The 21341-nt window shown below is 42.4% G+C and overlaps 1 protein-coding gene across 4 annotated transcripts in view; it reads right to left on the reverse strand.

Annotated features, from left to right (window-relative positions):
* The window catches only part of EFR3B (EFR3 homolog B), a 181960-nt gene that overhangs the window by 28329 nt on the left and 132290 nt on the right, over window positions 1-21341 (reverse strand). For all 4 annotated transcript variants that reach the window (XM_075860833.1, XM_075860835.1, XM_075860834.1 and 1 more), the window contains 6 exons: window positions 21033-21084; window positions 12608-12780; window positions 11088-11163; window positions 10014-10175; window positions 9184-9315; window positions 4506-4573 (listed from right to left, as the gene is read on the reverse strand). In XM_075860833.1, the coding sequence (XP_075716948.1) occupies window positions 4506-4573; window positions 9184-9315; window positions 10014-10175; window positions 11088-11163; window positions 12608-12780; window positions 21033-21084 (663 nt within the window). The remainder of the gene's footprint in view (window positions 1-4505; window positions 4574-9183; window positions 9316-10013; window positions 10176-11087; window positions 11164-12607; window positions 12781-21032; window positions 21085-21341) is intronic.

Consider the following 21341-nt stretch of genomic DNA (forward strand, 5'->3'; position numbering starts at 1 on the left):
TAGTGTGTATAATATAGTGTGTATAATATAGTGTGTATAGTATAGTGTGTATAATATAGTGTGTATAGTATAGTGTGTATAATATAGTGTGTATAGTGTGTATAATATAGTGTGTATAGTGTGTATAATATAGTGTGTATAGTGTGTATAATATAGTGTGTATAATATAGTGTGTATAATATAGTGTGTATAGTATAGTGTGTATAGTGTGTATAATATAGTGTGTATAGTATAGTGTGTATAGTATAGTGTGTATAGTATAGTGTGTATAATATAGTGTGTATAATATAGTGTGTATAGTATAGTGTGTATAATATAGTGTGTATAATATAGTGTGTATAATATAGTGTGTATAGTATAGTGTGTATAATATAGTGTGTATAATATAGTGTGTATAGTATAATATAGTGTGTATAATATAGTGTGTATAGTATAGTGTGTATAATATAGTGTGTATAGTATAGTGTGTATAATATAGTGTGTATAGTATAGTGTGTATAATATAGTGTGTATAGTATAGTGTGTATAGCATAGTGTGTATAATATAGTGTGTATAATATAGTGTGTATAATATAGTGTGTATAGTATAGTGTGTATAATACAGTGTGTATAGTATAGTGTGTATAATATAGTGTGTATAGTATAGTGTGTATAGTATAGTGTGTATAGTATAGTGTGTATAGTATAATATAGTGTGTATAATATAGTGTGTATAATATAGTGTGTATAGTATAGTGTGTATAATATAGTGTGTATAATATAGTGTGTATAATATAGTGTGTATAGTATGTATAATATAGTGTGTATAGTGTGTATAATATAGTGTGTATAGCATAGTGTGTATAATATAGTGTGTATAATATAGTGTGTATAATATAGTGTGTATAGTATAGTGTGTATAGTGTGTATAATATAGTGTGTATAATATAGTGTGTATAGTATAGTGTGTATAGTGTGTATAATATAGTGTATATAATATAGTGTGTATAATATAGTGTGTATAGTATAGTGTGTATAGTGTGTATAATATAGTGTATATAATATAGTGTGTATAGTATAGTGTGTATAATATAGTGTGTATAGTGTGTATAATATAGTGTGTATAGTATAGTGTGTATAATATAGTGTGTATAATATAGTGTGTATAATATAGTGTGTATAGTATAGTGTGTATAGTATAGTGTGTATAATATAGTGTGTATAGTGTGTATAATATAGTGTGTATAGTGTGTATAATAGTGTGTATAATATAGTGTGTATAGTATAGTGTGTATAATATAGTGTGTATAGTATAGTGTGTATAATATAGTGTGTATAGTGTGTATAATATAGTGTGTATAGTGTGTATAATATAGTGTGTATAGTGTGTATAATATAGTGTGTATAGTGTGTATAATATAGTGTGTATAGTATAGTGTGTATAATATAGTGTGTATAGTGTGTATAATATAGTGTGTATAGTGTGTATAATATAGTGTGTATAATGTGTATAATATAGTGTGTATAGTATAGTGTGTATAATATAGTGTGTATAGTGTGTATAATATAGTGTGTATAGTGTGTATAATATAGTGTGTATAGTGTGTATAATATAGTGTGTATAGTATAGTGTGTATAGAATAGTTTGTGTATTGTTATAATAATTATTTTAGGTATTTTTTGTTCTCTAATCTAATTTTCAGACGTTTTTTAAGCCACTGGTGATTTTCGCAGCTTTTTTCAGTAGAGTCTATGAAAAACGGCTCCAGAAACGTCCCAAGACGTGACCTGCACATTTTGCAAAACGGCCGCGTAAAAAAACGGCCCGTCGGAACAGAACGCAGTTTTTCCCATTTAAATCAATGCGCAGATGTTTGGAGGCGTTCTGCTTCCCATTTTTCGGGCGTTTACGGCCTGAAAAACGGCCGAGAATAAGCCGTGTGAACAAATCCGAAGTATCATTTAAACTCCCACAATGCACTGCTCTCTGATAACAGGAACGCAGTAGAAATCAGAGTTTGGCTTCAGGTATTAAGAAAAAAAAAAAAGCAAAAGTGTTTACAAAGTTACTCCTCGTCTTGTCGCTATTCAGTGTGAAATGTCATCGCTCAGAGGGGGATTTTTATTTTTACCCCTTCGCGCCGCAGTCCGTTTTTTTTTTGTTTTTTCCTCCCCGCCTCCCAAGAGGCAGAACTTTTTTATTTTTCCGTCACAATAGTCGTATAAGGGCTTGTTTTTTTTTCGTGGGGTAAGTTGTATTTTTTAACGCCTAAATTGAATGTTCCACATAATGTGCTGAAAAACGGAAAATAAATTAAAAAATTGTGGGGTCGAACGGAAAAAAAAACAGCGGTTCCTCATTTGCTTTTTTTGGGTTTTGATTTTACGGCGTTCACCATGTGGCGAAAACAAGACGTCAACTTCATTCTGCGGGGCGATGACTTTTTTTTTTCCCATCGATAGCGCGGTGTGAGGTCTTATTTTTTGCGGGGCGATATGATGACGGGGCGGTGTGAGGTCTTATTTTTTGCGGGGCGAGCTGCGGTTTTTATTGGTACCATTTTCGTGTACATAAGACTTTTTGATCACTTTATATTCTTTTTTTTGGGGGGGCGAGGTGACCAAAAAACAGCAATTCTTTATTTCTTTTTTTATGGCGTTCACATTTGGGATAAATGGCGTTATGTTGTAATAGACCGTGGGCGCGGCGATACTAATTATGTTTATTTTTCCATTGTTATTTCATGACAGGTAGGTGTTTTTTTTTTTATATATTTTTCTAAATTTCATAAAACTTTTTTAAAAATTTTTTTTTTTTAGTCCCACTAGGGGACTGGAACCAGTGATTGTTCGATCACTCGTACAAAAGACCGTAATATTCTGAAGCTATTTACCGTTTTTCGGGACATGACAGGTCCTCTTTAAGCCCCGCCTCTGGTTAATAGCAGTACTAACATGACAGACCATGAGGCCCCCATCAGGCACCCGTCCGTCATGACATCCCATCGGCACCTCCAGATCATTTTGCTAGGGCAATAGGGTGACAGACGGGCCACCCCCTCTGTCTAACCACTTAGATGCTGTGGTTGCCAATGGCATCTGTGCGGTTTAGCAGACGGGATCGGAGTTATCACCGATCCCGGCGGTTAGACCAGGGTGACCGCCGATACTTTCTGCGTATTGAGCGGTCTCCGCACCATACTTCTTCCGACTACGACGTACCAGTATGTCAAATGCCGGGAAGGGGTTAAGTCTGATTCGGACAGGTCACCGGGATTCAGCGGTGACATTGTTCTGCCTCCCCTGTACTGTGATTCTGCACTTTGTACAGAATCTCCATAAGGAATGGGGGATAAAGTAGCGTCTTACGCCAAGGATGAACCCATCAGAGAAGGAGCGGGGCAAACGCTCCTCTCAAGAGCTGAAAATCTAAGTGGTGCGACAGTCAACAAAGCGGTTGCGTGGGAAGTAGCCTGAGTGGCCATTACTGGAGGTTGTGGCTCTCAGGGATGATAAGTGGACGGAGGATGAGTCAGTGTTTATGATTTCAGGGACAATCGGCCGCGTCCATACAAGTTCCCGATACCGGAACGGACCATCGTTGCGACGTCATGTAAAACAATGGCTGCTGCGAACAATGCCCAGATGGGAGAGGAGTCGGCTACGTGACTAAAAGTGCTCCCCTTGAGGAAGCAGCGACTTCTGCGATCAATAGGAGCTGGAGACATCAATGAGGTGCTCTGTCCAAGTGAACTATTGTTCGGTCTACAAAATGTCTCGTTTCCACTGAAGGAAGACCACACATGTTCAGATAAAGGGGTGGTATGTGATTAGGAAAACGTGGCGGAGTTCTTACAGGAACAGCGCCACTCTTACTGATAGGCTGTGTGTGGTATTGCAGTTCAGACCTATTTAAAGAGGATCTGACACCTCACCTGACATGTCAATTTGAGTAAATACTTGTATTGCTCATGAAATCACAATTCTGGAGCATCTTTTCTTAGAACTCTGAGTTGTGCCGTTCCTCTGTTATTCCTCCTACAAATGTATGAATGAATTGACCAGTAGGTGTTACCAGTCTGTTTGTCAAAGGGGCGTGTCCCTACTCGGTCTCCTCTGTCAGCGCTGATTGGACAGTGTCAGTCTGTGTAGAGACACCCCCCCCCCCCAACTGGTGACCCCTAGTTACTAATGTAGTCATACATTTCCAGGAGGAATAACAGAGGAAGGGCACAACAGAAAATATGTTCCAGAATTGTTCTTTCATGGGGAATACAAGTATTAACCAAAACAGATGTCAGGAGAGGCGACAGGTGGACGGGGCTCAGCTGCAGTACCGCCCACAGCCCATAGACAAGGGTGGCGCTGTTCCTGAGTGGAAGCAGACATGTTTTTTTTCTAATCTCACACAACCTTAAGCGGCCATATTGGTCGTCACACAGATTTTGTAGATTGAACTAAGGAATTACTGAATGTTTAACAACATGACAGAAATATTTTTTGGGATTTGGTGATTATAGGGTCACCTGGGTTTCTCCACGAAGATGTCTTCCGGAAGAAGATAGGGGCCTTCTTTTTTTCTCATTTCTATCACCTATCACAAGAGAAAGAAATAATTATTACTACATGATAAAAAATAAAAAAATGAAAAAAAAAATCGTAAGAAGTGACCTGCACTTCTTTTTCGCGGGCGTTTTTTTACGCGGCCGTTTTAAAAAAAACAGCCCCTCGGAACAGAACGCCGTATTTCCCATTGAAATCAATGGGCAGATGTTTGGAGTCGTTCTGCTTACAATTTTTCAGGCGTTTTTCGGGACGTTTACGGCCCGAAAAACGCCTGAAAATAGCCTGTGTGAACATACCCTACTGCTATAATATTCCAGGAAAATTCCAGCGTCATTAAACCATCACAGATTCTAGATTATCGGATGTCATATAAAATCACATAGAACTCGCTTGTATGGGCGGAGAACATTCAGCCTAAAACAAATGTATAGTTATTTCCGCCCATTTTCCGGACCGTAAACGGGCGAAAAATCGGAAGCAGAACGCCTCCAAACATCTGCCCATTGATTGCAATGGGAAATACGGCATTCTGTTCTGAGGAGCCGTTTTTTTACGCGGCCCTTTTTGAAAACGGCCACGTAAAAAAAAACGCCCCGCAAAAAAGAAGTGCAGGTCACATCTTCAGCTGTTTTTGGAGCTGTTCTTCATTGACTCTATAGAAAAACAGCTCCAAAACGACCGTAAAAAACTGCCGAAAATCAAGAGCTGTTTTACCTTGAAAGCAGCTCCGTATTTTCAGACGTTTTTGATTTTGTGTGTGCACATAGCCTTAGAAGCAGGAATCTCATTGGTCGCCAGGGCTAAGGCTGGTTATATACTGGTGGTGGACCCAGTGATGGGTTGGGTTACCCTATGACCCATTGAGCATGCCCACTTGTCAGAATGCACACACAGGTCATGACACCAACGAGGACTAAAAAGAAACTTAAAGTGCAGCTAAACTTTCGACAAACTTCTGACGTGTCATAGTGACAACATGTCAGAAGTTTGGATTGCTGGGGGTCCGAGCGCTGAGACCCCCACGATCACTAGACCGAAGCAGCTGAAGGGATCGTGTGATCGCTCCGCCACTTCGTGTCCATTTGGTTTTTCCCGGTAAGCCAATGTATCGGAGTACGGGCTCATAGACTTTATATTGAGTCCGCACACCGATACATTTATTTCCGGAAAAAGCCGAACAGACACGAAGCGGCGGAGCGATCACACGAGCACTTCAGCTGCTTCGTTTTAGCGATTGGTGGGGGTCCCAACGCTCGGACACCCACCAATACAAACTTCTGACATGTCACTTCCAATGGGTTGTCTTCTGCTGGACCTTCTGTGGCGGAATCTGTCCGGCCCTAAAGAAAGTAACTAGGAGAAGCCATCTCTTGCTGATCGGTGGAGGTCCGACTGCCGGGATCCCCGCTGATCCCGAGATCGAAGGGGCCGCAGTGCTGGTTTATGAACACGACGGTGTGCGCCGGCCGAGTCCCGTCCGTGACGCGTGGAAAGATCGGACATGTTCTATCTTTCCACGGATCGGGGAGTCGGCTCCGTTTTCACGGATCCGATTCACCTGCTAAAGTGAATGGGTCGGTGGAAACTATCGGGTGCCACTCGGATGCCGTGATGTTGCCCCTCCACTGATTTTCCCTGCATTGTGGCGCACCCGGCCACCCTCTGTGCATGGAACGGCAGCATAGCCCCATTTACTTGGGATCGCCGCTCCTTCATTCTCAGGATCAATGGGGGTCCGGGCAATTGGACCCCCCACCTCAGCTTCTATGGGAATAACCCTTTACCTACTAGGTCTGTGCAGTTTTGTATATTATATATAGTATAGTGACCCCCTAAGTGACCCCCTTAGTGACCGGCCCATTTTAGGCCCTAATGACCAAGCTATTTTATTCGTTTTTCTATAGTTGCATTCAAAGAGATATAACGTTTTTATTTTTTCGTCTACATAGCTGTATGAGGACTTGTTTTTTGCGGGATTAGTTGAGCTTTTTAATAGCACCATTTTTGGGTACATATAATTTTTTTATTAACTTTTTTTGGGGGAGATTATAACAAAAACCTGAAATTCCGCCATTGTTCTATGCGTTTTTAAATTGACGCCGTTCACTGTGCGACGTAATTAACATGTTACCTTTATTCTATGGGTCGGTACGATTACGGCGATACCACATATGTGGAGGTTTTTTATGTTTTACGACTTTTGCACAATAAAAACACTTTTGAACTAAAATTCTGTGTTTTTTTGCATCATCGCTTTCCAAGAGCCATAACTTTTTTATTTTTCCATCAATGTCGTGATTTTTTGGGCTTGTTTTCTGCGGGACGAGACGTGGTTTTGAATGGTACTGTTTTGGGGTGCATGGGACTTATTGATTCATTTTTATTATGACTTTTTTGGGGGGCAATGGAAAAAATTGCAATTTTGCCATGTTTTTTTGCGTTTTTTTTTTTACGGTGTTCACTTTGCGGTTTAAATTACATATTAACTTTATTAATGGAGTCATTACGGTCGCGGCGATACCACATGTGTGTACTTTTATTTATTTTTTACACTTTTACTGTCATTTTTATTAATAATCTTTATTTCACTTTGATGACTGATTTTATTAGTCCCACTAGGGGACTTTACTGTGCGATGTTCCGATCGCTGCTATAATGCTCTGGTATACTTCGTATACCAGAGCATTATTGCCCGTCAGTGTAAATCTGACAGGCAATCTGTTAGGACGTGCCTCCGGCGCGTCCTAACAGGCATATGTCCAGGGCAGACCTGGGGGCTTTTACCAGGCCCCCGGCTGCCATGACACCCCATCGGAGACCCGCGATTGCATTCGCCGGCCGCCGATGGGTGACAGAGGGAGCGCACTCCCTCTGTAAACAAAGTTAAATGCCGCGGTCGCTATTGACGGCGGCATTTAACGGGTTAAACGGCCGGGATCGAAGTAAACTTCGATCGCAGGCGTTGGAGCAGGAGCTCAGCTGTCATCAGACAGCAGAGCCCCGGCTCCTGCCTGCACGGGAGACCCCTTCCTGCACTGTGCCGTACATTTACCGGCTGTTATACACCCCAAACATCAAAAATGGGACCCGGGTGCTTTAACAGAAGTCCTTGTCGCGAGGGGCCGATGGGTTGTCAAACACTGACAGGCATAGCTACAGCAGTACAGCAATTATTATAGAAGTGATCGCCGGACCGCAAGTTCCAGTCCTACAGAGGGAGTATAAAATAAACTGTCCAATTAAAAATAAGATTTGGTATCGCCGCCATCGAAACGACGGTAGAATAACGTAAACATGTTATTTATACCTCACGGTCAACGGCATACGTCCCCCTCACCCACCATACAGCCCCCTCACCCACCCTACGTCACCCTCACCCACCCTACAGCCCCCTCACCCACCCTACGTCACCCTCACCCACCCTACAGCCCCCTCACCCACCCTACGTCCCCCTCACCCACCCTACAGCCCCCTCACCCACCCTACGTCCCCCTCACCCACCCTACAGCCCCCTCACCCACCCTACGTCCCCCTCACCCACCCTACAGCCCCCTCACCCACCCTACGTCCCCCTCACCCACCCTACAGCCCCCTCGCCCACCATACAGCCCCCTCGCCCACCATACAGCCCCCTCACCCACCCTACGTCACCCTCACCCACCCTACAGCCCCCTCACCCACCCTACGTCCCCCTCACCCACCCTACAGCCCCCTCACCCACCCTACGTCCCCCTCACCCACCCTACAGCCCCCTCGCCCACCCTACAGCCCCCTCGCCCACCATACAGCCCCCTCGCCCACCATACAGCCCCCTCGCCCACCATACAGCCCCCTCACCCACCCTACGTCCCCCTGACCCACCATACAGCCCCCTCACCCACCATACACCGTCTCATCTATCATTATTCCAGTGCTCAGGGGGGAGGGGACTGGACATTTATCCGAGGAGCAAACTAAAGCCACCAGTATTATTATAATTATTATTAGCAGGGTGTAGTGATATTATTTGGGAACTGAAGCGCAGTAATATGTGGGCACTATATGGCAGCATTATGCAGAATTGTTAAGGGGGTATCATTTGGATGCTGCCTATTATTTGGGCACTATATAGTGGTATTATGTGGGCTGTATGTGGCAGTATAAGGCAAGTGAGGGCATTTTGCCTGTTGCCCAGGGCCTAATTTTCTCAAAAACTGACCGAGCCAGTGCTCGCACCACCACTACCTAAAACACGCAGTGCGGTCACCTAACCTTAAGACCACGTGCACACAACGTATATTACGTGCGGATTTTCCGCGCAGATTTTCCTGCAGCAAATCCACAGCGTAATATGAGATTGGAAGTCATTTCTTCTACACGTTGCAGAACTTTTTCTGCAGGTAAATTGACCTGCGGTGCGTCATTTTAAATCCACAGCATGTCAATTTTTTTACGTTTCCGTCTCTTATATGGGACAAATTTGTAAAAAAAAAAAAAAAAGCCACCCGTTCCCGCATCAAAATGTAAAATCGGGGCCTTTTTCAGGTATTTTTATGTTTTGAGAATGGAAATATCAACCGTAATAATAACAGTACAGGACGGATGACCGAGATTGGATGTCGGGTACAGAATATTCTCTCCATGGCATCGGTGTCTGACCTCATGAATGTGCTGGCAGAACGCTGGCACGGTGGTGAGTTGGCTGATCAGGTTCAGGTAGGCGGCACACAGGGCGAGCAGGGCGCAGCGACTGTAGGCCGGGAGATTGTCTTCATTATTCAGAGCCAAATCCTGGAAATAAATGAATCCATTACACGCAATCGTTCACTTTGGGCTGCAAATCCCGAGCAGTCGATCCCAAAAATAAAGGCATTTTCAACTTTTTGAAAACTTTTTGGTAACCAGATTACATTTATATCAAATTGTGGGCTATATACTAATGACACAGCCCTCCCATCTGATTGGCCGGGAGGGATCACATGGCCGCAACTACAACCCTGGTGGTCCCTTTAAGGCCAGGATCACACGCAGTTTTTGAGCCACACCCAGGAGTGAATCTAAAAAGAGAGAGATGCATCAAGGAAAGACTGACTATTAGTTTAAGATCCAGTCAGTTTTGGCAAAAGAAAACATATTCAAAAACTGCACTGTGTGAATAGGTCCTAAGGCCGGGATCACACATGCAGTTTTTGGTCCCGTTTTTTTTTTTTTTTTGAGCCAAATGGAAGGTATAAAGACTAGTCTGATGCTTCTCCTTTCTTTTCTGTCCACGCCTGTATTTGTGGAAAAAACCAGAGCCAAAAACTGCACCAAAACCTGCACGTATGATCCTGGCCTTACAGTGGCCCCTGTAGATGACCAGGTGATTTTACATTTCCATGGGACAGATCATGTCTATGACTACATTGAGGGACCGCTGTCCCTGTCTTGTCCTTCAGATATGAATTTGCGCCAATCTTGGTGGTTGATGGGTCATACAGCGTTCTCACCTGCACCGCTAAGACCAGGCGGATGAGATCCACGACCACCTCCTCATTGGCCAGTTCGATGCTGATCATGACCAGCAGAGCGTACAGAGCTTCGTAGTGAGCCTGGACATTGCAGGGGTCATTACAGCTCAGGTAGATGTGCCGATACAGCTGCTGAGCATGCTGGAGAACAAGAGCAAAGCATTATGGGAAGAGACTATTTGATCAGGTGCTTGAGTGTAATGTTAAAAATAAAAAAAATCAAATATTATGCTCTAGTCACATCCAGAGCTGCAGTCACAATTCTGCTGGATGCAGAAATGAACTCCTCACTGATATAATGCCCTTCAGGTTATGTTGTTTTTATATATGAGATGACTGCACAGAATGGATTGAACCACCAGGGTGCAGCCGTAAAATGTTAAGTTGAGTAACCTGAGAGTTAACAGGAAACCAGCATAATTCTGAATACAGCTTTTGTTGTGAATGGAGCATAAAACATGCTGCAATTCCAAATCAGTACAAGATGCTAAAGCAGGGTCCTGGGTGGAAAGGGGCCCACTATGTTTAAGATGCCCATACAAAAGAGATGCAATGTGGACTGCACACCCTCCTCTTCACCCGTCTATCTCCTAATGCCACCTATGCTGCGCCGTGGCAAAGTTATATAATACATACATTGGTAAAAAATGCAAATTTATGTTAAATGATAGCTGGAATGTGATTGGCTGCTACGAGTAAATATATATATATGTATATATATATCCCATGCTTTACACTGCATCTCTGCTCCACTACACTACATCTCAGTTCAATAACATGAGCTTGGCTGCACTATCTATTGGAGTCTGAGGTTGCCTGAAATACACCTCCTCTCTTATCACAGGCTGTCCTGACTCTCCACCGTGCTTTACACTGCAGCATTGCTTGTTCAGATTACCTGCTGTTTATAGGAATTATTAGCTATAAATCTACACTCCAATATCTAAACCACCAGTAAAAGAAGAAGTATATTATATGTGTACAAGGATCATGAGCCTCAAAAGGGAGGGGAATCTCCCTGCCATGTAAATGACGCAGTGTAAAGCAGCGTACCTTCTTCATGAAGAGCGTGTCCTGCCGGGAACACTTATCCACTTTCAGCTTCAATACAGCAATGTCCGGCACGGTACTAGAACCAAATCAACACCTAACGTCAGTAAACGGGGTATATCCCATCCCCCGCTAGTAAATCCCTGCAATTATTCATAGACTACGGAGTCCTGCACAACGGCGATGAGGATTTATTCTAGTTTAAAGCGAACCCGTCACATTTCTTACGATGTCCTAACCGTGGGCGGCATGTTGTAGAGCAGGAGCAGCCGAGCAGATCGATATATAGTTCTGTGGGGAAATATTCAGTATAACTTGTCATTTATTGATTTATATCCCTGCTCGTGCTGGCTGTATGAGTCTAGGGGGCGGTCCTACTGTGATTGACAGCTGTCTGTGCACACTCACACAGGGAAGGACCGCCCCCTGGACTCATACCGCAGATAGGATGTCTTGATTCTCATCGGGAAATGGATCCTTTATCCGTAATCTTAAATGGGTATGTGGGTATGGTCTGTAACGGTCAATGCCCAGGTCGCGGTTCCCAGAATAGTCACCGGACGGCGCACTGTAGGAATCTTGGGAGTGATGCGGAATCACAAGGGAAGTGAGGCCAGGGGTTGTCAATGGGTGAGTGGTCAGGATACGACAAACCAGAGGAGAAGACGACAAGACCGGAAACCGAGCCGGGGGTCAAAACCAAGAGGTCGAACAACCAGGCAACAAATCCAAGTTGAAGGCAAAATCCAGATGATCGGGTAGGGTCATGCTCAAAAAATAGGTTTTGCAATGGTATCCAGGTGGCCTTCTCTTTTAAGGTGACGTTGTGTGGTTTCTTTCGAATGGGCCGATCATCATGGAGACTTGACGTGCCTGAGAGTGGCGGCCATCAGCAGGGAATCGGTGCTGGATCGGGCGAGGTGATTAACATAGGACAGCAGGTTTAATGTGACAGGTTCGCTTTAGGGTCATCGGTCAACAGTGGACACCCCATAGAGTGGATGACACTACCGGATCTCCATGATACTCTCTATAATAGTAGATAGCTTATTGATGGAGAGATGGCCCTGATGGGGTGGAGGGTGGCCATATGGACAATTGTCAGGGGCCATGGGAGTTTCTATGAAGAGCCAATCTGGCTCGCATCACATTCATAGTAGCATATCATTAGGCACCTGAATTATTAAACAGAGCCACATAATTCATATAGGAGGTCTGTCAACAGCAACATGCTGATGGTTTTCAGTAAACAGCAGATTTTGATTTCTGCACGGCACAGGAGTAAAAAACAGGAAAAAAAGCGGAACGAATAAATATTTAGTAAATTTAGTGGATCTTACAATTGCTGACTGTTAAAAGGTGGCGCTTCACTTTAACACCCTAATAACCCCCGCAGGCTGGACCGTGACCAGAAGAAAGTAGGTTTCTCCTTGGGTCCCATTATGCCATCTGGCATTGGTGACAGCCGCTCTCTTTTTTACAAGAACATGAAGAAGGTTGTCACAGGCCGGCCCCTGAGGTACCTGATGGTTGAAAACTTGTGTCTGTTGTCATGGCGATCAATCAGGGAGACGAGAATCTCCAAGACAAACAGTCTCAACTCTGCATCTTCCATCAGGGCGGAGGAAAGCAGCGGGTCCAGGAAGGAGCTGGGTAAGGCGGTCAGCATATTGCTGCACTGGAATCCCAAGGACACCTTGTAGTGTTACAGAGACAAAAGAAGAAAAATAATAGAGAGGTTGTCACAGCTCCGCCCCTTTTGCTATCATCATTATATAATGAAAACGAAGGGCAGACAAAATGTTAAAATCCTCTGACAGTCATTACTCGTGACTGCAGCTTATCCCCAGGACTCTACGGGTGTCACATCATTAAACATCGTGAGTTAGCAAGCCTGCAGATGTAGCAGAGCTGAATTTGTCATTTCTTTTGTGCATTGGGTTTAACTGCAGTTCTGTGGGAAAACTACAGGATGTGATATCACTTTAGTTGTTCTAAATGGTAAACTCAGCTCTGCTACATCTATGGAAAAGAAATACATCAGGATTAGATTAAATCATCAATCTGTCCCATTAGCCCAGTTAGCCGACTTGTACCATAATACAGTGCCCAAACACCTGCACCATACAATGCCCAAATAATACCACCATACAATGCCCAAATAATACCACCATACAATGCCCAAATAACAGCACCATACAATGCCCAAATAATACCACCATACAATGCCCAAATAACAGCACCATACAATGCCCAAATAACAGCAACATATAATGCCCAAATAACAGCACAATACAGTGCCCAAATAATATCACCATACAATACCCCAATAACAGGACCATACAATGCCCATATAATAGTACCATACAATGCCCAAATAATACCACCATACAGTGTCCAAATAACAGCACCATACAATGCCCAAATAACAGCACCATACAGTGCCCAAATAACAGCACCATACAATGCCCAAATAATACCACCATACAATGCCCAAATAATACCACCATACAATGCCCAAATAACAGCAACATATAATGCCCAAATAACAGCAACATATAATGCCCAAATAACAGCACAATACAGTGCCCATATAATATCACCATACAATACCCCAATAACAGGACCATACAATGCCCATATAATAGTACCATACAATGCCCAAATAATACCACCATACAGTGTCCAAATAACAGCACCATACAATGCCCAAATAACAGCACCATACAGTGCCCAAACAGCACCATACAATGCCCAAATAACAGCACCATATAGTTCCCAAATAACAGCACCATACAGTGCCCAAACACCACCATACAGTGCCCAAATAACAGCACAATACAATGCCCAAATAACAGTACATTACAATACCCAAATAACAGCACCATGCAGTGCTCAAATAACAGCACCATACAGTGCCCAAATAACAGCACCATACAGTGCCCAAATAATACCACCATACAATGCCCAAATAATGCCACCATACAATGCCCAAATAACAGCAACATACAATGCCCAAATAACAGCACAATACAGTGCCCAAATAATATCACCATACAATAGCCCAATAACAGGACCATACAATGCCCATATAATAGTACCATACAATGCCCAAATAATACCACCATACAGTGTCCAAATAACAGCACCATACAATGCCCAAATAACAGCACCATACAATGCCCAAATAACAGCACCATATAGTTCCCAAATAACAGCACCATACAGTGCCCAAACACCACCATACAGTGCCCAAATAACAGCACAATACAATGCCCAAATAACAGTACATTACAATGCCCAAATAACAGTACATTACAATACCCAAATAACAGCACCATGCAGTGCTCAAATAACAGCACCATACAGTGCCCAAATAACAGCACCATACAGTGCCCAAATAACAGCACCATACAGTGCCCAAATAACAGAACCATACAGTGTCCAAATAACAGCACCACACAGTGCCCAAATAATAGCACCATACAATGTCCAAACAACGCCATACAGTGCCCAAATAATACCACCATACAATGCCCAAATAATGCCACCATACAATGCCCAAATAACAGCAACATACAATGCCCAAATAACAGCACAATACAGTGCCCAAATAATATCACCATACAATAGCCCAATAACAGGACCATACAATGCCCATATAATAGTACCATACAATGCCCAAATAATACCACCATACAGTGTCCAAATAACAGCACCATACAGTGCCCAAATAACAGCACCATACAATGCCCAAATAACAGCACCATATAGTTCCCAAATAACAGCACCATACAGTGCCCAAAACACCACCATACAGTGCCCAAATAACAGCACAATACAATGCCCAAATAACAGTACATTACAATGCCCAAATAACAGTACATTACAATACCCAAATAACAGCACCATGCAGTGCTCAAATAACAGCACCATACAGTGCCCAAATAACAGCACCATACAGTGCCCAAATAACAGCACCATACAGTGCCCAAATAACAGCACCATACAGTGCCCAAATAACAGCACCATACAGTGCCCAAATAACAGCACCATACAGTGCCCAAATAACAGCACCATACAGTGCCCAAATAATAGCACCATACAATGTCCAAACAACGCCATACAGTGCCCAAATACCACCATACAATGCCCAAATAATGCCACCATACAATGCCGAAATAACCGCACCATAGAATGCCCAAATAACAGCAACATACAATGCCCAAATAACAGCACAATACAGTGCCCAAATAATATCACCATACAATACCCCAATAACAGGACCATACAATGCCCATATAATAGCACCATACAATGCCCAAATAATACCACCATACAGTGCCCAAATAATACCACCATACAGTGTCCAAATAACAGCACCATACAATGCCCAAATAAAAGCACCATACAGTGCCCAAATAACAGCACCATACAATGCCCAAATAACAGCACCATACAGTTCCCAAATAACAGCACCATACAGTTCCCAAGTAACAGCACCATACAGTGCCCAAACACCACCATACAGTGCCCAAATAACAGCACAATACAATGCCCAAATAACACCACCATACAATGCCCAAATAACAGCACAATAAAGTGCACAAATAACAGCACCTTACAGTGCCCAAACAGCACCATACAATGCCCAAATAACAGCACCATACAGTGCTCAAATAACAGCACCATACAGTGCTCAAATAACAGCACCATACAGTGCTCAAATAACAGCACCATACAGTTCCCAAATAACAGCACCATACAGTGCCCAAACACCACCATACAGTGCCCAAATAACAGCACAATACAATGCCCAAATAACAGCACATTACAATGCCCAAATAACAGTACATTACAATACCCAAATAACAGCACCATGCAGTGCTCAAATAACAGCACCATACAATGCCCAAATAACAGAACCATACAGTGTCCAAATAACAGCACTATACAGTGCCCAAATAACAGCACCATACAGTGCCCAAATAATAGCACCATACAATGTCCAAACAACGCCATACAGTGCCCAAATAATAGCACCATACAATGCCCAAATAACAGCACCATACAATGCCCAAATAATACCACCATATAGTGCCCAAATAATACCACCATACAATGCCCAAATAACAGAACAATACAATGCCCAAATAACAGCATCATGCAGTGCTCAAACAACAACACCTTACAGTGCCCAAACAGCACCATACAATGCCCAAACAGCACCATACAGTGCTCAAATAACAGCAACATATGGTGCACAAATAATACCACTATACAGTGCCCAAATAATACCACCATACAATGCCCAAATAATAGCACCATACAATGTCCAAATACCACCATACAATGCCCAAACAATGCCGAAATAACAGCACCATACAGTGCTCATATAACAGCACCATTCAATGCCCAAATAATACTACTGTTCAATGCCCAAATAACCGCACCATACAATGCCCAAATAACAGTACCATGCAGTGCCCAAATAATACCACAATACAATGCCCGAATAATACCACCATACAATGCCCAAATAACAGCACCATACAGTGCTAATATAGCAGCACCATACAATGCCCAAATAACAGCACCATACAGTGCCCAAATAACAGCACCATACAATGCCCAAATAATACCACCATATAGTGCCCAAATAATACCACCATACAATGCCCAAATAACAGAACAATACAATGCCCAAATAACAGCATCATGCAGTGCTCAAATAACAGCACCATACAATGCCCAAATAACAGTACATTACAATGTCCAAACAACGCCATACAGTGCCCAAATAATAGCACCATACAATGCCCAAATAACAGCACCATACAATGCCCAAATAATACCACCATATAGTGCCCAAATAATACCACCATACAATGCCCAAATAACAGAACAATACAATGCCCAAATAACAGCATCATGCAGTGCTCAAATAACAGCACCATACAGTGCCCAAACAACAACACCTTACAGTGCCCAAACAGCACCATACAATGCCCAAACAGCACCATACAGTGCTCAAATAACAGCAACATATGGTGCACAAATAATACCACTATACAGTGCCCAAATAATACCACCATACAATGCCCAAATAATAGCACCATACAATGTCCAAATACCACCATACAATGCCCAAACAATGCCGAAATAACAGCACCATACAGTGCTCATATAACAGCACCATTCAATGCCCAAATAATACTACTGTTCAATGCCCAAATAACCGCACCATACAATGCCCAAATAACAGTACCATGCAGTGCCCAAATAATACCACAATACAATGCCCGAATAATACCACCATACAATGCCCAAATAACAGCACCATACAGTGCTAATATAGCAGCACCATACAATGCCCAAATAACAGCACCATACAGTGCCCAAATAACAGCACCATACAATGCCCAAATAATACCACCATATAGTGCCCAAATAATACCACCATACAATGCCCAAATAACAGAACAATACAATGCCCAAATAACAGCATCATGCAGTGCTCAAATAACAGCACCATACAATGCCCAAATAACAGCACCATACAGTGCCCAAATAACCGCACCATACAATGCCCAAATAACAGAACCATACAGTGTCCAAATAACAGCACCATACAGTGTCCAAATAACAGCACCATACAATGCCCAAATAACAGAACCATACAATGCCCAAATAACAGAACCATAGTGTCCAAATAACAGCACTATACAGTGCCCAAATAATAGCACCATACAATGTCCAAACAACGCCATACAGTGCCCAAATAATACCACCATACAATGCCCAAATAACCACACCATACAGTGCCCAAATAACAGCAACATACAATGCCCAAATACCACCATATAGTGCCCAAATAATACCACCATACAATGCCCAAATAACAGAACAATACAATGCCCAAATAACAGCACAATAAAGTGCACAAATAACAGCACCATACAGTGCCCAAACAACAACACCTTACAGTGCCCAAACAACAGCACCATACAATGCCCAAACAGCACCATACAGTGCACAAATAATACCACTATACAGTGCCCAAATAATACCACCATACAATGCCCAAATAATAGCACCATACAATGCCCAAACAATGCCGAAATAACAGCACCATACAGTGCTCATATAACAGCACCATTCAATGCCCAAATAATACTACTGTTCAATGCCCAAATAACCGCACCATACAATGCCCAAATAACAGTACCATGCAGTGCCCAAATAATACCACAATACAATGCCCGAATAATACCACCATACAATGCCCAAATAACAGCACCATACAGTGCTAATATAGCAGCACCATACAATGCCCAAATAATACCACCATATAGTGCCCAAATAATACCACCATACAATGCCCAAATAACAGAACAATACAATGCCCAAATAACAGCATCATGCAGTGCTCAAATAACAGCACCATACAATGCCCAAATAACAGTACATTACAATGCCCAAATAACAGTACATTACAATACCCAAATAACAGCACCATGCAGTGCTCAAATAACAGCACCATACAGTGCTCAAATAACAGCACCATACAATGCCCAAATAACAGAACCATACAGTGCCCAAATAACAGCACCATACAGTGCTCAAATAACAGCACCATACAATGCCCAAATAACAGAACCATACAGTGTCCAAATAACAGCACCATACAGTGTCCAAATAACAGCACCATACAGTGTCCAAATAACAGCACCATACAGTGTCCAAATAAAAGCACCATACAGTGTCCAAATAACAGCACCATACAATGCCCAAATAACAGAACCATAGTGTCCAAATAACAGCACTATACAGTGCCCAAATAACCACACCATACAGTGCCCAAATAACAGCAACATACAATGCCCAAATAATACCACCATATAGTGCCCAAATAATACCACCATACAATGCCCAAATAACAGAACAATACAATGCCCAAATAACAGCACAATAAAGTGCACAAATAACAGCACCATACAGTGCCCAAACAACAACACCTTACAGTGCCCAAACAACAGCACCATACAATGCCCAAACAGCACCATACAGTGCACAAATAATACCACTATACAGTGCCCAAATAATACCACCATACAATGCCCAAATAATAGCACCATACAATGCCCAATGCCGAAATAACAGCACCATTCAATGCCCAAATAATACTACTGTTCAATGCCCAAATAACCGCACCATACAATGCCCAAATAACAGTACCATGCAGTGCCCAAATAATACCACAATACAATGCCCGAATAATACCACCATACAATGCCCAAATAACAGCACCATACAGTGCTAATATAGCAGCACCATACAATGCCCAAATAACAGCACCATACAATGCCCAAATAATACCACCATACAATGCCCAAATAACAGTACCATACAATGCCCATATAATAGCACCATACAATGCCCAAATAACAGTACCATACAATGCCCACAATGCCCATATAATAGCACCATACAGTGCCAAAATAATACCACCATACAATGCCCAAATAACAGCACCATACAGTGCTCAAATAACAGCAACATATAGTGCACAAATAATACCACCATACAGTGCCCAAATAATACCACCATACAATGCCCAAATAATAGCACCATACAATTTCCAAATAATACCACCATACAATGCCCAAACAATGCCGAAATAACAGCACCATACAGTGCTCATATAACAGCACCATTCAATGCATCAAATAATACTACTGTACAATGCCCAAATAACCGCACCATACAATGCCCAAATAACAGTACCATGCAGTGCCCAAATAATAGCACCATACAATGCCCAAATAATAGCACCATACAATTTCCAAATAATACCACCATACAATGCCCAAACAATGCCGAAATAACAGCACCATACAGTGCTCATATAACAGCACCATTCAATGCATCAAATAATACTACTGTACAATGCCCAAATAACCGCACCATACAATGCCCAAACAACAGTACCATGCAGTGCCCAAATAATACCACCATACAATGCCCGAATAATACCACCATACAATACCCAAATAACAGCACCATAGAGTGCTAATATAGCAGCACCATACAATGCCCAAATAACAGCACCATACAATGCCCAAATAACAGTACCATACAATGCCCATATAATAGCACCATACAGTGCCCAAATAACAGCACCATACAATGCCAAAATAACAGCACCATACAATGCCCAAATAACAGTACCATACAATGCCCAAATAATACCCCCATACAATGCCCAAATAACAGCACCATACAGTGCTCAAATAATACCACCATACTATGCCCAAATAACAGCACCATACAGTGCTCAAATAATACCACCATACAATGCCCATATAATAGCACCATACAATGCCAAAATAACAGCACCATACAATGCCCAAATAACAGCACCATACAGTGCCCAAATAACAGCACCATACAGTGCCCAAATAACAGCACCATACAGTGCCCAAATAACAGCACCATACAATGCCCAAATAACAGCACCATACAATGCCCAAATAACAGCACCATACAATACCCAAATAACAGCACCATACAATGCCCAAATAACAGCACCATACAGTGCCCAAATAATACCACCATACAATGCCCAAATAACAGAAGCATACAATGCCCAAATAACAGCACCATACAATGCCCATATAACATATACGGTGCCCAGATAGTAGCCACGCAGAGCCAGACTAGTACCACCATACAATGCCCAAATAATAGTGCCCTATGAATACAAAATATTACCACCATACAGTAATTATTTTCCATGCCCATGTCACACAGTGGCAAAATATGATGATTATAATAAAATATGTGAAAAAAATCCTGAAACTCTCTCTTTATGGCGATTGGGTCACTGATATCAACCAAAAACAGCACAACCAAAGGATCTAACATAGGAAGTGTGAGAATCGGTACCTGCAGGAGAGATTTCAGCAGCATGATCTGGATCAGACGGTTCCGGTTTTCCCTGAAAAATAAATATGAAGAAAACGATCAGTAAATTACAAAAAACTGGAATTATTAAGTCAAAGGGATGAAATCATGAGATAAAGCGTCCGCCACATTCTCCCTGTAGCCAATCACAGACCGAAGTAGAGACCACAAAGAGCAGCAGTCACTTTGGGGTACTGGAGACACGTCAGGTGTGGGCACTGTGGCTGGCACTATTATAGGAGCACTGTGGCTGGCATTATTGTGTGGGATCTGCGTCTGGCACTGATGTGT

This window comes from Rhinoderma darwinii, chromosome 4 (assembly GCF_050947455.1).
Source record: "Rhinoderma darwinii isolate aRhiDar2 chromosome 4, aRhiDar2.hap1, whole genome shotgun sequence".
Classification (NCBI taxonomy): domain Eukaryota; kingdom Metazoa; phylum Chordata; class Amphibia; order Anura; family Rhinodermatidae; genus Rhinoderma; species Rhinoderma darwinii.